Here is a 16,177-nt window from a genome sequence, read left to right as displayed (position 1 = left end):
CATCTCCTCGTGGGGATGCTTGGAAAGCGCGCATTATGCCGGTGGTTTCGCGCTAATTCCAATAAAACGCAAAAATTGTGTTTCTTTCGATTATTTACACTTGGTTTCAGGTCACCCGGTGTCTAGACACGCAGCCGCGACACTTGTTGACGCTTACTCGGTGACGAATTAATTCGACATCCTATTTCGCGGATGATGATGCGTTGTGAGTCAGCGTCACCATAAGGCGGCACGTTCAGCACGTTCCATCGTGATTGCGTTGAGTGACGAGAACCACAAGAATAAAAAAACTGAATAAAACAAAATGGCGTGCCGCCATTTGTAATGAAAGCGAGTTTATTAAGCGACTCGCGTGTGAGAAGTGACCGTTTGATATTCATTTTCAACCCTTTAAGGTTCCGCTTCCGCTACGAGCTGCATACTTTCGGCGCCGAGAAGCCGCACACACACCACGAGCGTGTGTTTCCTTTGCGTGAATCGTAATCCGTGGCTGGTTTTCTCGAAAAACAACGCATCAAAGTGAAAAACCCCGTTTTCCCGCTGTCCGTCTGCAAGGGAGCATTTTCCCTTCGAAACAATGACCCCGTGCGGTTGAACATCTCAACATGGGGGGGGGGGGGAAATGCCAAACCGAACACGAGGAAAAGCCCGCCCGGAAAACAGACAGCTCGATATGTGCGCGGTTTGGAAAAACCCAATCAACTCACCTGCTTCGGCTGAGTGGCTTCGAAAGGGAGAAGGGCCGGTTTCGCCGGACGCGCTTCAATGCATTCGTTTGGGTGGAAAAGCGATTCACCAAATGGGAAACCGGATGGGAATGGCAGCTTTTGTAGATGGGGCGGGGGTAAAGGCGCTGCGAAAGCTCAACAACGCACGAGGAAGCGTTCGCGCGCGCGGTTATTAATTCGATCGATTTTCTTCAACACACACTACTCGCTGGTAACAACCTCAAAGACGCTGGTTGGGGGTGGGCGCACTTTTCCGAAACCGTGGAAAAACCTCCAACGGAAGCGCTTGGAAACCTCCGGGAAGGTGGAAAACTTCCATTTTCCACTGGCGACGGAGCGCGCGTGAGGGTGTTGAGTGAAAAATCACGTGCCAAGCAGTGCTTCCGGTGGAGATTTCTTTCTCTCTCTCTCTCTCTTTTTCCTTCACTCTTTCACTCTCTCTCTGTGACGCGTTCCTTCGTGATGGATGGGTACTCCCAAGGAAGGCCTCGAATGCGTGTTTTTTCGAGCAACGAATTGACACCGGGCACGCGAGGGTTTTATTAACATTTTACCCGCGCACGGAACAAATCGGATGACGAATCGGTTCTCGTCGGTAGGGTGGTAAAAGGGTCTCCCCCCCCCCCCCATGAGGGCATTGTTTTCCCCGGGGAGCATCTGCACACACGCGTGGAAAATCTGCTCGATCGCGCGGGAAAGCCGCCACCGCTCAATCATGCAACGGCTCCAACCATTCATTATCAAACTTAATTAAAGTTCAACCATTCCTCAGTGCAGACGGGAGATCCCTGAAGGGTCGCGGGACCATCCCCGCCGTCCATCCCCCCCCCCCCCCCCGGGCCACGACAGCGCAGCACCTTTGGGGACGCAACCTTTTCCCTGCGCCAAAGGGAGAAAAGAAAAGCGGATCAGCGTGCGGGGCTTCCCAAAGGCGAATCTTCGCGCAAATACGGTTTTCTGCTTTAATCGAAAACGGGTATTTGCTCGGTGTGTGTGTGTGTGTGTGTGTGTGTGTGTGTGTGTGTGTGTGAGCGCCCCGTAATATGCCCCGCGTGGAAAAACCACTGAAATGGAACGACGCGCGCGAGCCCGAGAGCGAGCAAATATTTGCTCCAATTTTGACATTTACCCAGCGGGGGCCGCGCATACGTGAAGGTGTTGCTGCTCACGAGATTGATCTCGAAAGCCCCAGCACCCTTTTTATTGCAATGCTCGAGGAAAGGACGCAGCCCCCGAACACCTGCACGGGTCGTGTGGCGTCGATGCGACGAAAAATACGCGTTTGGGTGCGTGTTTTGCGAGCGCACCGAGTGAAATTAGTTTGCGCGGTCGCTCCGTGCCAGCGGGCACCGTTCGAATTGTGTTGCCGGAGCTCGTCGCGTTGGGTAATTAATCGGCAAAACGGCAAACCCGCTCTCTCGGCGTGATGCCGATGGAGAGGCCATCAACAATCAAGATGCGATGCTTCTGCCCGGTGAGTGTATGTATCGGTCCGTTACGGGTGAATTACTTCGCCCATGGGGCGTTCAAACGAGCTGCACCTGGTCGGGCGGTGTTTGAGCACTCGTGCGTGGTGATAATTAATTCCATCACCAGCAAAAGGAGCTGATGCCAAGGACATACGGCTGCTGCTTACTTGGGACCCGCTGTGGAAGTTGGCTTTGGGTGGAGAATTTCTTTATTTATTCATACTGCCCAGACTGGACGCACCCGACTCCTTGTGAATGGTGTCGTTAGAGGGAAAAGGACACACCACATCTGCCCGTTTCGCTTCGCTTTCGCCTGACGCAAAACCCCACCCAAATGTCAATCAAGCCATCCAAGCTCGAGCGCGGCCCCGAAAGCCTCGGCACGAGATGGATTGCATCGATCGGTGTTTTGCGAAGGAAGCGAGTTGCCGGAAGCGAAACTCAGGAGGTGGTTCATAAATTTTGACTACCGCATAATTACGTTTGTCCGCACAATCTGTGCTTGGTGGTCTTTCACTTCCAGAACCCGCCGGTCGTCACCCAAAGGCACATTAACAACGCTGTGCGTGTGTCGGTTGTTGTCGGTGGGACATGAAAAGCTCATCGCGAAAGAACACCCAACCTCGAGGTGTGGGTTTGGAGGGAGTCCCACGCAAGAAAAAGCCTTGCATGGTGGTGGAAGAGATTTTCTCGGGAAATTCGGATGGTTCGTATGCATGCTTAATGAAACGTTGGACCCCGGGACGAACATCAGCACTTCACCCCGCTGGCACGCTGGGACGAACGGTGGACATTCGAGAAATGGAGCAAACCGCGCGCCATCCTTAACACGAGAGGTTATTTCCCAAATTTAACCTTCACGAGGGTAATTCCACACCGGCGGGTAGCGTCTGGGACAGGAGAAGAACCTCATCGGCGCGACTTTACCCAGCCACACGCTCAGTGTGGGGTTTATAAAACGAAAAGCGCCCTCTAGCGAGGATATCACGCTCCTGGGAGCTGCTGAGCACGACGTCCAAAGCTCAGAATTGTCCACCCGATGACACGCTGTCGTCCCACTGTCACACGCTTTCACCAGCGACAGCCGATCCGATGGGGGAGGGCAGAATAAAACGGACCGCCATTAAGCGCTGGAGCTTTGGTTTGGGTTTCATTAAATCTCGCACGTTAGGGACTCGCGCGTCGGTGCGCTCGTTACGGTACAGGGTGTCCAATATGGTCGCGTCCGGTGACCCCGGTGGCGCTCGTATAGAAAGCAAACCAAACCCAGCGCGTGCCCGGCGGCGAGTAGCATGAAAGGTAGCAGCAGGTGGGCCAGCTTCAGGACAACTTTGCCATCTGTCGTGCGAGGGTCCTCGTAATGGCGCTCGGTGAGTTCGCGGTTCGCGCCCAAAATGTGGTCCGTGTCGCGAGTCCACTTCGCGTAGAGACCGTGCTGTAGGAAGCGTAGGATGTGCCCGTTGGCGATCGGATACATGGGAGACCCGCGTGGGTAGATGTAGGCGAGCGTGTAGCTTCGAGGACATTCACGCACCTGATGCAGCTGAGAGGTTCCATCTGCAGAGAGGTAGTTGGTTGAGAGGCGTAGAAACGCTTGGCTGCGGATGAGACCAGCTGTTCGGCCTGCCATTACGGCGGATGCGATCGGTTGAGGTGGGTTTTCTTGGATGATGAGCCGCTGTTTTAAGTTGCCGAGAGTGCTGCCAGGACGTTCTGTACCGAAGACGTCCACGATGAGTCCGGGAGCGGTTATTGTGATGGATAGACCACGGACGTCTATGTCCACAAGTGTGTCCAAATTCTTGCGAGAGACGGGTGTTGTGTACACATCGACCAACGATCCCTAGAATACAGCAAGTCAGTTACAAAAGGTATAATAGGGAGATCTCTGACGTAGCTAGTGGAGTTAGATTGACTGTCTTATTGTTTAGAGCTTGCCTATTAGAGCGTTGTATTCAACTAACAGCTTGTTCAAACAGTCATTTGCTCCATTCTAAATGAGTCTCTGATTCTGGCTAGATCAAGCGTCCCTAAAAAAACCAGCCTTCAATGCTTCGTAGTCCACTCACCTGAAAAGCGCCCGTTATCGTGAGTCCCCAGATCAACCCAGAAGCAAGAAACAGCTTCTGGTGTGTCGTCGTATGCTCCATACCGTTAGTCGGTGCGTTCAACAACGCGCCTACTATCTGTCCAACCAGTCCAGACGTATCCTTCAGAAACCCACCAGCGACAGCTCCTGGAAGAGTAGAGCGCAGATCGATTTTAATACGCACTCCGAACCACGACAGCGCGGGTTACGTTCGTACTCGGTGTTACGGTTCGCTGGCCCTTTATGGCGTGTGTGGCGATGAACTGCGCCAGAGCCATGTAGCACACACTCACAAACCCTACCGTGCTCCAGACGGTGATCCAGAGCGTCGGGGTGAAGCAACGGAAAATGAGCAGCCAATTGGGAAGCTACGGGAAGAAACGCACATCGTTAGCATAGCTGTTGGAAGTCATCCTCGCACACTGGGTGAGGCGTTAACATCGCATGCCAGAGCTGCTTTAACTGCTCGGAAAGGACCGTCGAGGCAGATAACTCACGTCAAGCGACACCAAATGCGTGTTTCGTAAAATTTCCCTCCAGGGCTTACGTGCTGTTAAAGTAACCCGATTAAGTTTTCGACCCACCACACTAAACCCACAGTGCGGTGCCTGCTACTCAACTGGAGCCTGTCTGGCAGCCTTAACCTCACTCAACACGCTCCAAAAGCGCGTAGCGGATTCGCCCTTCAAAATCCCTTCCAACAAAACGCGCGAGGGAAGCAAAAGAAAAAGGCCACCCGCGGGTGGAAAAATCAATCCACCCTCCACTCTGCCAGCGCGGTGAAGCGGAAAACTGCCCTCTCTGTTTTCTTTCCATTTTTGATCCGAGCTCGATTATTACCCGAGGTGAAGAAAACCACCTCCGAGAGGCAGGAGCCGGTCGAGAAGGTGGTTTTTGGAAATTTGAGCTCACCCCCACCATCCGGGGTTTTCCTTTGCTAGCGTTTTTCGAGGGGTTTGTTTTCTTTCCACTCCCCCATCGAAGCCCATCCGTCCGCTGCGAGCTTAAGCGATCGATTCCAACCAAAACCACCCCCTGTCTGAAGGGCGCTCGCTTGGTACGAGCGCTGGCATTCGCAAATCTCGATGATTCAATGAGAGCCTGCACGATGTGCCAGCGTCAGTTCCCCAGGACGCTCGAAGCAAACGCAAACCACAGCAATCTGGTACCGTGCGGGGTTTGAAGCGCTCTGTTGACCCTTTGCCGGCAGCCCTTGCGAGCAGGATTAAAGTCCAGCCCCCGATTCGAATGCCCGGACTCGAATGCGTTCGTGCAGCCGAACCCAGCCCAGCCTCCCGGGCTGCATCGGTTCGAAAGCCGAAACGGAACGGAAATGAAAACCGAACGAACGGGGAAGGGAAATCCGTTTATTTTCCATTTCCATTTCGCCGCTCGGACAGAGGGCAGCGCGCGCTCTAAACGGTACGCCCTTCGAACGGGGGAAGGCTTAAGTGCAGGCACAATAGAGGCGTCCTTGTGCTCAACTACCGGTCGTTTGCGTACCGGGAGGTTTTTTGGGGGGGGGAGGGAGGTAAACCGAACTGCTCTTGGGAACAGCCCGGTTGATCCGGTTGCCGTCTGGTTAGCCTCGTTAGAAGCACACCAGCGAGCGGTGGGGCCTTAAGACTTTATACACTTCGTGGTCGATATTGCACTTTATCGAGCTGAAATTGTGCCACCGCGCTTGCAAATGGAGCTGGACCGATTAAAGTGATGGACGCGTTGGGGATCTTAAGTCGTAATTCCCATCAGAACTCTCGCAAATCCTTCCGGCGGCCATTGTTCCACAACACATCAGCACTTGAGCGGCATGGCCGGGAGTTACTGTTTTGGATTTTGAAGGGGGCGTCTCGATATGCTCAAGTGTGGCTAATATTGACGTGCCGCAAGTATCTCGAATTACATCTGTGGCGTATTCAAAATTACAGCAAACTCAAGACCACCATGCTCTCTCGGAAAACCAATACATTCGTGCTGGGGATGTTATAAGATGCTTAAAGGATTTCCAAGACAATGCATTGCTTCCAGCGGACTCAGAGGTCTATCAGGACGTAGAATCATCATGAAACTTTGAACCACTCTAGACAACCTGTCACTATACCTTTCAGCTACCTGGTTCTTTACTCACCATACCAGCGGCTTGCACAAATACACACAAACTGTCCTGATACACGCCCGCACCGAACACGAGGTCACGCGTTTCGTAATCTTTGAGGAAGTACACGTTCATCGAGAGCCAGGTGTCGCGCGCCGTTAATCGTCCCAATACCCCAGTGAAGGTTCCGTTTGGTAGCTTGAACCCAAAGTTGGCAGGTTCGTAGCGCACTCTTGGGGTAAAGTTCATGCGATGAGCTAACTCGCGTAATGCCTCAACGTCCGCTCCAAACAGCTCATCCAGGTATTGGGTGCCAGATGTACCAGGTGTGATCGGTGGGAACGTTCGTGGCAACATTTCGATGCCCTGCCGCTTATATGCCATCGCAGCTTCGAAACCATACACGGCCACTTGTGCCTGGGCGAGGTTGAACGGTCCAAAGTGATGCTTTGGTGGTGGAAGTACTCCATCAGGTGATGGACAGTTGTACCAAGCGATGGTCGGTGGTAATGCGTGTTCTCTACGCCAGAGTTCACCCTGGAAGACCTCGTGTACTTTGACTAGTTCACTCGCGCTCGCACACTGGCTGGGAAGCAGAAACAGCTTTTCTGACAGTGGAAGAACTTGGGCGATTGAGCGAAGAAGGTTAGAAACGGATTCCAGATCTTGCAGGATCCCAGGCAGTAGTACCAACCCGATACAGCTAGAATCGTTTCCAGTGGCTCTGATAGCAGAAATCACACCCTCGTTGAAGGTATTCAGATATAGAATCACTCTGGGAGAGGCGAAAGTTTCGAGAGCCAAAGATAGCACGATGTCATCATCAACATCTCTTGGCAGCAGTTGAATGAATACCATGAGTCTTAAGCGAGAGTTAGCACCGAAACGACTTTGCAATAGTTCTTTTAACCACTTGCGGATAGGACCCATCTCAACCCCGTCTGATCTGAGCTGGCTGGTGACGAGTGGTAAAAGCAACACGAATAGCAGTAGTACAGGAACCGCGACCTGCCGACATAACATGACGGTGTTCGGCATCGTCTAAAACATTACTGACAAGCCTAGAGAATTTATGTATTCTAATCCTTTCTTCAAAGCGATTCAGAACAGGCTAACGAGTCTCGCGCGTGGAAGATTGATGACTCACTTCCCCTAAAGGTGGACATCTCTGGTGGACTTCTGATGGAAGGATTCGCCATTGTTTGCTCTCGTCAAACACGCGTTTTTTTCTCTTTTTTGTGGTGGAACTACGTCCAGAAGCCCTGGATAGGTCCACCTGTCTACCGGACACAGGTACATTCTACGGAAAGGAATCGATGTGACTCTCGTACTCCTTCATTCCGTATCTACCTCACCTACGCTGACATCATCATTCCTGTCATCGTTAATCAATGTCGCCCAGCTCTCGGCACGACAAAAGCGACCGAGCGAGAAAGGCAAACAACAAAAAAAGGCTGATCATCCACAAACGGACGGACGGACGGTCAGGACAATGGTTCTACTGGTTGTTTTATAAACGCACACCAACACACGCGCACCCAGCAAACTCCTTGCGAAAGCTGCCCGCAGGCGTGTGCCGAATCGAAGATCTCGAGCGAAAACCCCGCGGCTGATGACCCGTTTGCTATCGTTTCTCGGGCATCTTAATAACGTTTGCCTCTTCCCCAAACGAGCCCTTCACAGCTCCCCGATGCATCCCGGTGATTGGAACGGTCACGTACATCCAAATAATCCCACCCTTGAGTTTAACCTCCCAGCCGACTTTCCAATCACCTCAGGACGAACGAAACTCCACAGCCCATCTTTAAAGTCCTCCCAAAGGGCCCTGGGCCGCCGCACTGATTGAATTGTTATCCGACGCACTTCTTTTCCCCGGGAAACGCATCATCCCCCCACGCTCGTCGTCTTCCCCCCTGGGTCTTGGGGACCCATCACCCCGAGGGTGGGTTTTGAGATTTCGCAAGATTCAATTAGGGTAATGGATGCGAAAGCGGACCGATTGTCCGGTACGCGCACCGTCAGCGTTTGTTTGCCAGGTCTGGCAATGTCTGGAACCGAATGCCGTCGAGTGCTCGCGTCGGCTAATGAAGTCAGCAGGGTCTGGTCGGTTAATCACGAAACCTAGGGGCTCACCCGTTTCCCGAAGGACGCCCAGGAAGGATGTCCAGAATGGCCGCAACCGCGGAGGTTTTTGGGAAAAGGGAGACGTCCTGTGAAACGATGAGCTGGACATGCGAACATCGGCTGCCCTCGAAGACCCCTTGCGTGGTTGCATGACACGCAAGTTCACGGTGGCAAGCAGCACATCTCGCATGCGGGCATCCTTGCAACGGACCGGAGGGTAAGGATTTATGTACTCGAAGCATAAAGACCAGACCGGCTCTTATTACGGTCTTCATGAGCCTGTGCAGTCTTGAGCGCACACGAGCCTTTCCATGCGGCTTCTTCGCCCGATTCGCCCATGAAGTGAAGCGCGATAAGAGCCTGGTTCGATTGCACCTCTCGGGTGGAAATAATTACGGTTCAAGCAGCTGTACTTCTGCTGTACGTCTACTCCTTCAGATGTGCCCTTTAAACCTGGAAACGCTCGATTCATGTGGTTTTTGAGGGAAGGTGTAAAAAATTACAAATTAATATCCATACCAAGCACTTACGTTGACATGTTTCGCTCAATCACGCTACACGCCGTCCCGAAAAAAACCTGGGGGGGTTGCAGGTGGTTTTTCCAACCCCACAAGAGGATTTTCCTGCAATCAATCAGTTTTCCTCATTAATTACTTGCATCCTCATTGCCGGATGGTACCATTTTTCAAAACAGGCCCACACGAGGTGGGGGCTTGGGAAATTCACTCTCTCCCAACCTCCCTTCCTCCTCCTTCCCCCCCCCTCCCTACACTTCTTTCATTCACCCCGCTCTCCGTGCCGAGGTAAAAGCGACGGCAGGTGTTCAAAAATGCGGGGCACAAACATTAATTGAACGGAAGCAAACCCCCCCCAGGCATGTCGAACCGTGGCTGCTTTAGTTCCGTTTCACGCCATCCAGCTGGCTTTTCCCTTGCCTCCCCCTCATCCACATTCTGACCCCTTTTGCTAACGCCGCATCGCCCCAGGATCAGATCGCTTTTCCGCCACAGTCCGAGTTTGGTTCCGGGTTTCGATTGCCGTGCCTTTGCGGCAGGGGGTTGGGGCAGGAGGGGGAGGTGGTGGATGCAAGGTGACGGTTAGGGCCAGCTTTCTCACACCCACCCTTTCACTCACTTCCCTTAGCCCCTCCTACCCGCGAGCGAGCCGTTGGAAAAACTTGGAAGCCAAACGCGCACGGATGCATGTTTGCTTTCGTCGCCCGACAAAAAGGGGGTGGGGGCGAGTGTTTAACGGGGGTGGGGTGCGCCATTTGTTAAACTGAAACGCCCGCGTGTGCAAGCGCGAAAGGGTGAGAGAGAGAGAGAGTGAGAGGCAGCAAAAAAAAAGGGACCAAAACGAATCCCACTTGCTTTAACCGACCGTCCGCTGGTTCCGGCCGCAAAGCAAAGCTATAGCCGCGAGAGCTGCACTCGGGGTAGGGTGGAGGTAGCGGATGGTTTTTCCATCGCGGAGGGCCAGAGGGAGTGGGGAGGGGAAGCTCGCGAGCGACTGTTTGAAGGGCGCACGGGCGTAACATCATATTTTACACCATCCCGTGAAAGCTCATAAATCATCATCCCCGCCGATTTCCTCATCCTCCCCATGTGCCACGCCCCCGGAGTCCTTTCCTCTACCTCCCCACCCCCCTTCTCCGTTAGCCTCGAGTCCCTCGAGTGCGTATGGCACCCCCACTCCCCCTCCGTTTCGCCTGCCGGCGCCAGATGATTCTCGCGTTTTCTCGCGAGTGCTTGTACACGGAAAATTGCCACATGAACATGACAGTTTACAAAGCTCGCGAAGCGGTGAGGGAAATGCGAGGGTAAGGGGACGCGCGGTGGAAATGCACGTGAGGTGGAGGAAAGGGAAGCAAATGCGAGGCGGGTAAGCTAACCGGCAGGGCACCCGGAATCGAGCCTTTCACTGCCGGGTGGAATAATTTTCCCGTTCCGGCGGAAAAACCCCCTTCCCCCAAGTGAGGGAAAGGGGCGGAGGGGAAAAAGGAAGACGATGACGGTTGGAAGGAAGGTTTTCCCGCCCAAGAACCTTCGTCCTGCCAACGACCGTCGGTGGGCGTGTGGGTCGCGATTTCGCACGTAAAAGCTTTCAGCTAAATTTTCCAACCCCACTTCTCCCCCCTCCCTCTCCCTTCTCCTCTTCCCCGCACACAGCCTTTCCCTGGCTGGAAAATGTCTGGACACGACACGTGCGCGAAGTAACTGACCGAGATGATCTTTCCGCGTTGGGAACCGAGCTGCAGCGGTGGCTTCGTAGCTTCCGCTTTTCCATCCCATTTTTCCGTTCTCTCTTCACTCCCCCCCATCCCTTCCCCACCCATTCAATTCCACCAACCAGCAACACGTCGGAATCCGCTCATTTTAGGCTCCACGGTCGGTGGGGGGGGGCGCGCCTGGTTTGATTGAGTAGATTTATTGGTGTATTATTTACGAGCGCTCGCGTCCACCATTATGTGTGGGTGTGCGTGTGTGTGTGTGTGTTGGAGGATGGTGGTGAGAGGGTGGGAAGCAAGGGCACCAGAATGGCAGCCAAATGCTGGTGGTGGCAGCTTACCGAACCGTACCAAGCGCATGTGAAGCATATTCGCACAGGACGAAAAGGAGCGAGCGGCCAAATCGTTCGTGCCAGTTTGTTTTCCCCGCTATTTCCTTGGGGGGGGGGCGGTGTGTTTTCCTCCACCTTCCCCTTTGCTTGCCTCACCCCCCCATCGTGTATTTGTGTGTGCTTTTGCTCACTTTTTGCCTGCTCGCTCCGTGTTGGGCTCCCGGGCACCGGTGATATGTTTTATTGCGCAGGATTAGTGGAAGGTCGCCTACCGAGAGGGGTGGGGGGGAGGAGGGGGCGATAAAAAACACAGATAAGCGATAAATTCACACTTTCCCGCTCGCACGCTCGCGCGCTCCTTCGCCGGGTGATTAAGGAGGCTTGCTTGCAATAAAACTTTGCGCCTTCGCCTCGGAGCAGAGCTCGTGCGGCGCAAATGAATTGGAATCGTGTCCACCCGAGCTCCTTCCTCTCTGAAGGGCAAACACACGACGCCTGCCCCCCCCCCTCCCTCGCCCAGAAATGCCCTCGGAAAAGTGCATAAATTTATCAATTCATTCGCGCGTACCAATGGGACCAGGTGAGCCGGCGCCGGGAGAGGGTAGCGGATGGTTGAGAAAGGGCAAGGTAAGTGTGGCGGAGCCCTCACTGCCCTTCTCAACTACCCTACCAGCTTCCGCACCAGCGAGATGTGAGGATTTAAAGATGGTAATAAATTTAAAGTTCTCCAAGCCGCGTTGGGCTTCTCCATCGGCTCGAAACGTACGGCCGCGTTCGCTTTTTCACTCTCTTTCCAACACACACACACACACACACACGCGTGCTCACATCGGGTCGCTTTTTGTGCATCCAGCGCCCGGCTCGTCGCATTCAATATTCATTTAAATATTCAACGCCGAGAGTACGCGGCACCAGGCGGCTCCATTTCCGCGTTCAAACGCGGGGGTGTGAATTATTTTATGCTCTATCCCCGCGTGTGCGCCCGCGTGGGTGTGTGGATTGATTCTTCTGTTTCCCTTTCCGCGCCTTGCCCTTGGCGGAGCGAACTCCGAATTTTTTTTTTTCGCGACGGATGAAACAAGTTTCCATTCGCTTTCGGTGAAAAGCGTTCGTTTTCCTTCGAAATCGTTGCTAAAAAGTGACGCCCGTGAAGCCCTTAAAGCTCGCGCTGCCAGCCCAGCACGTCAGAGTGGCATGGTGTTGGCGATGAAAAATCGTTCTTTTCACGCGCGCTCGTCGCGGTTTATTCATAAATTGAAACAAAAAAACGAAAAAGAGCACCCTCTCGAAAGCACAAGTCGCCCGGCGGCGGGTTAAGTTATCGTTCGCAAATCATTCGAGAACATTTAATATTAAGATTGGCTTTGTTTTTTGTTGCGAAGTGAAAGAACGTACTTCAAAATCGTGGCATCGTGAGCGTGAGGGAAAAAGGAATCACCAACAAATCAAATCGCACTCCCTGTTATTGCGAGAATAATTTACGGCCACATGAATCAGTCAATCAAACGCGACTCGGGGAAGGAAAAAAAAATCACACGAAACCGGAGAAGGTAAAGGACGATAGAACAGGAGCGAGAAAACATTCAATTTCTTTTCATTTAAAAGAAAAACGGTCGCTCACATTTCGGTGCGCTCGTTTCTTTCGCGTGAGGGGGCAAATAAAAGAAAATAAAATTCCCACGTCAACGTGCTGGAATGTGACATGATCTGTAGAGGGAGAGAGAGAGAGAGGGAGAGAGAGAGTGAGACGACAGAGCACGTGCCGTAGGGGATGAAGGATTAGCCGTATGGATTTTCCCGCCGTATCGGTCACGGTCGCTTACGCCAGCCGGCGTCTTTTTAGCCTCGCGGGCTACCAGTGCGGGGATTTTCCGAGCTGAAAAAGTGAAATCCGACGACAAACCCGATGGGAAAAGCGGAGGGAGGGAAGGGAGGGGAGGAAGGGGAGGTAAAATTAAAGCAAATCGACGCGAAAAACCGGCTAAAGATCAATGCTTCTCAGCCTTCAATCGGATTGCATGATCGGATCCCTTAAACCGGGAGCGAGTTTCACTTCCAAATATGGCCGTCTTTTGACGCGCGTCGAAGCGCAACGGGGTGGGGAGGGGCGGGGGGTGGAAGAGGAGTGATTTTCTGGCAAGGCGTTTACCCTCTCACTCGTCCCTATATCACCCTTGAGGTCCGGTGTCTTCTTTGATCTTGCTCAACACGCTGTACGATGCGTTTCCGTTTCTCTCGGGCTCCGATTCCCTTTTCTATTTTCCGAAGCGGGCGTGGAAAAGGGAGTGAAGAAAGGGGAGAGTACCAACCTCCCCCTCCCCCTCCCAGAGGCCATCGCTATCGGGTGCTCGCAATCGCGCGTCATCCCCGGAGGCGTATCCTTCCGGAGGATAGAAGCGGAAAAGCGACAGCCTGCGTGCTCTACAGCTTTGATTTGTTTTTCCTCTTTTTTTCCACTTTTCACTTAAGGGTTTTTTTGTTTGCTGCTTGCTGCTGCTTCGACAAATCACGCTCACTCTCGGGCTTGCTTTGAGTGAATGATAATTCCGTATCACTTTGAGCAGGTCGGCAAACAGTCGGCTTTGATTTGCAGAGGTTGCTTATTTATTGGACGCCTAAAAAGGGGGAGTAAATGAGCCTTAAGTCTAGGGAAAAAGGACTGGCTTTTAATGGCTCAACGGGGAGCACGTGTGTAGCGGGCGGTTATGATATTGAGTCGGTTTATAGGGTGGGTAGAGATTTGTTTTTGGAGGAGCTTTTCGCTAACCCTTCAAAGCAAACATCGCTTGAAAAATGGGAATGGGCTTCCTACTGAGATAAGGGATGTAATTTTCCTTACCTGTTCGAGGTTTCGATCGGTTTGTTTTGTTTAAGGAACCTTTTTTTTATTTTCAATTTCAATTATATAATGAAACATTTTTATCTGAATATGTTGCATGTGAGTCTTGGGAATAAATAACAGTCTTACGTTATGAGTTTTAATAACAAAAACAAAAGTTTTATCGAACTAACATTAGGCTTTTTATTATGAAATAATCACCCCGTTACAAAGACGGCGCAAGTATATTTTTAACATTTTTGTGTTATCTAAGAAATTTGGTGATTTAAACAGCATCTGAAGAATATCTGCAATTGTTTATACTCCCAGATTCTGTTCTTAAAATTAAGATATATTCTTTTTTATTTTTCAAAGAAACATTTTAACATCGTTTTATGAAACAAATAACTCAACTATCCGCCACAATATCTCGTTACATTCCCATTCGAAGTAATAACGAAAGAGAGAGCACTTCAGCTGCATTCGAGGACACTCAGCTCGGTGTTGTAAACTGAAAAGCAAAAAACCAAGCGCAACCCAACTCACCCCTACAATCCAGGTTTATCGCAAACATTACATTCCCATGAAAGGTACACGGTTTACCTCGTTCCGGTGCTGCAATTGCAACCGATCGAGCCAGCAAATCAATATCCGATCGAGCGCGTCCTCGCCAGGACTCGCCGTCCCGTTTGCCCTACCCGCTGGCGCCCATTTAAGTTTGATTTCAAGTTCCGGAATGAATTGCGCCCCCAGCGATGAGCAGACGCTTACAGGCTGAAGCACTATTTAAAGGGTCGTTGCGTTGATCGCAAACAAGTACCGAGAGAGCCGGGCGTGTTTCGTTCGCAATTTCAAAATCTCACCCTCCCGTGGGGGTTTTCCGCCGGTTGCAATTATTTCGAATACCGGCATGGAGGGAGTTTTTTTTTGTTGTTGCTTCCTTCTGTTCGCTACTTTGCTCCCACTCTCGTTATCCTTGTGCAGCCCTTCAAAACGGGCCCGGAGGGTTCGGAAGTAAAGTGAAATCCAAAATCAAATGCCATTCCAATCTCGTTACACCCTCGAGCCTGCGGCGACGCATCGGCCCACTTGGCTCCCGTAAAACGACCAGCGAAAATAAGGGCATCAAAGCGCGCGCGTGGAAACCCAGAAATAGAATTAACAAACTCACGACCCGGACCCGGTGGGTGGGAAAATCCCTCGAAAAGAAAATGAAGCAACTTTAAAATTGCTCCCAAAATCTCTCATCGCGCGGCATCTAATCACGCCCCGGCTGGTGCCGGTCGAGAAAGCGGAAGTGTCTTTATTTTTATTTTTTTTTGCTTCCCTCTCTTTCTCTCCATCCTTGTCCATTTTCCCGGCTTTTCCGCTTCCACATGCACACCACCGAAGCCACGAGCACACGAGAAGCCATCCCGGGAGGGGATGATGGAACGTTTTGGCGTAAAAGTTATGAGCCCCGCGATGGAGTCGAGCATGTTTACCTTTGATTTACTTCCCACGAGTCCTGCCAGGACCTGCCAGCAGGGGCATCTGTTGTTGCAGGGAGTCCACCAGGGCTCGAGCCTCGGGTTTTCCGCCGCAGGCGACACATTCGCGAAGCACTTTCAGGAGAGTGGCACAAAAAAAAATGTGCCACGAGGAATAAAATGAAGCGGTGGAAAAGCGGTGGAAAGTGGCAGCTAAAGTGGGTGAATATTTCTTGTTTCGCTTTTCGTGTCCCATGCCCGCTCGTCACCCCCTTTCCCTACGCCTCTGAAAGCAATCAAACCGGCTGACGGACGTTCCCGGCGATGAAGCTGTCGATTTAAGCTAATTTCCTGCGCGCGCGTTCGTGAGCTTTCCCGAGCTCGTTGCGGGAGTTTTTCCTCCTCGGGAGTTTTTTTTGTGTGCTCACTTCCAAGTTTCGAGCCATTCCGTATGACGTCCATCTGTAACTCTAGCCTGCTCGGCTTCGTTTTCCCGAGCTTTCGATTTCCGGGCTTCAAGCGGGTATGGCATCGGAATGGAAATTCCATCCACAGGCGTTGTATCCGAAGATGGATCATGGAATGCGAACACTTCGTTGCCTTCATTTTCTCTCTCCCACACACACACACACATACATGGACACTTTGTCACCATAAATTTCCACCTAACCAGCCGCTGAGATGGGCCCATGGAGCGGTGATGGAAAATGCGTAGCGAAACCAAAAAAAGAATAAATGTGAAAGAAATTCAATTAAAATCTCGCGGGAAATCAAACCACTTGGCGGCAGAGCGCTTGGCTATGGAGAGCATAACTTCAGCACCGTA

At 52.1% G+C, this 16,177-nt stretch overlaps 1 protein-coding gene across 1 annotated transcript; it reads right to left on the bottom strand.

Moving 5' to 3' along the window:
• Positions 1-3,350: 3,350 nt before the first annotated feature.
• LOC128728534 (uncharacterized) lies at positions 3,351-9,043 on the bottom strand. The gene is given in 5 exon segments (XM_053822162.1): positions 3,351-4,040; positions 4,267-4,407; positions 4,451-4,654; positions 6,415-7,156; positions 9,036-9,043. Coding segments are annotated over 5 exon segments (1,785 nt in total).
• Between the last annotated feature and the right edge of the window lie 7,134 nt (positions 9,044-16,177).

The sequence above is a fragment of the Anopheles nili genome, chromosome X (genome assembly GCF_943737925.1).
Source record: "Anopheles nili chromosome X, idAnoNiliSN_F5_01, whole genome shotgun sequence".
Classification (NCBI taxonomy): Eukaryota; Metazoa; Arthropoda; class Insecta; order Diptera; family Culicidae; genus Anopheles; species Anopheles nili.
This window is presented reverse-complemented; position numbering and strand designations above follow the sequence as displayed.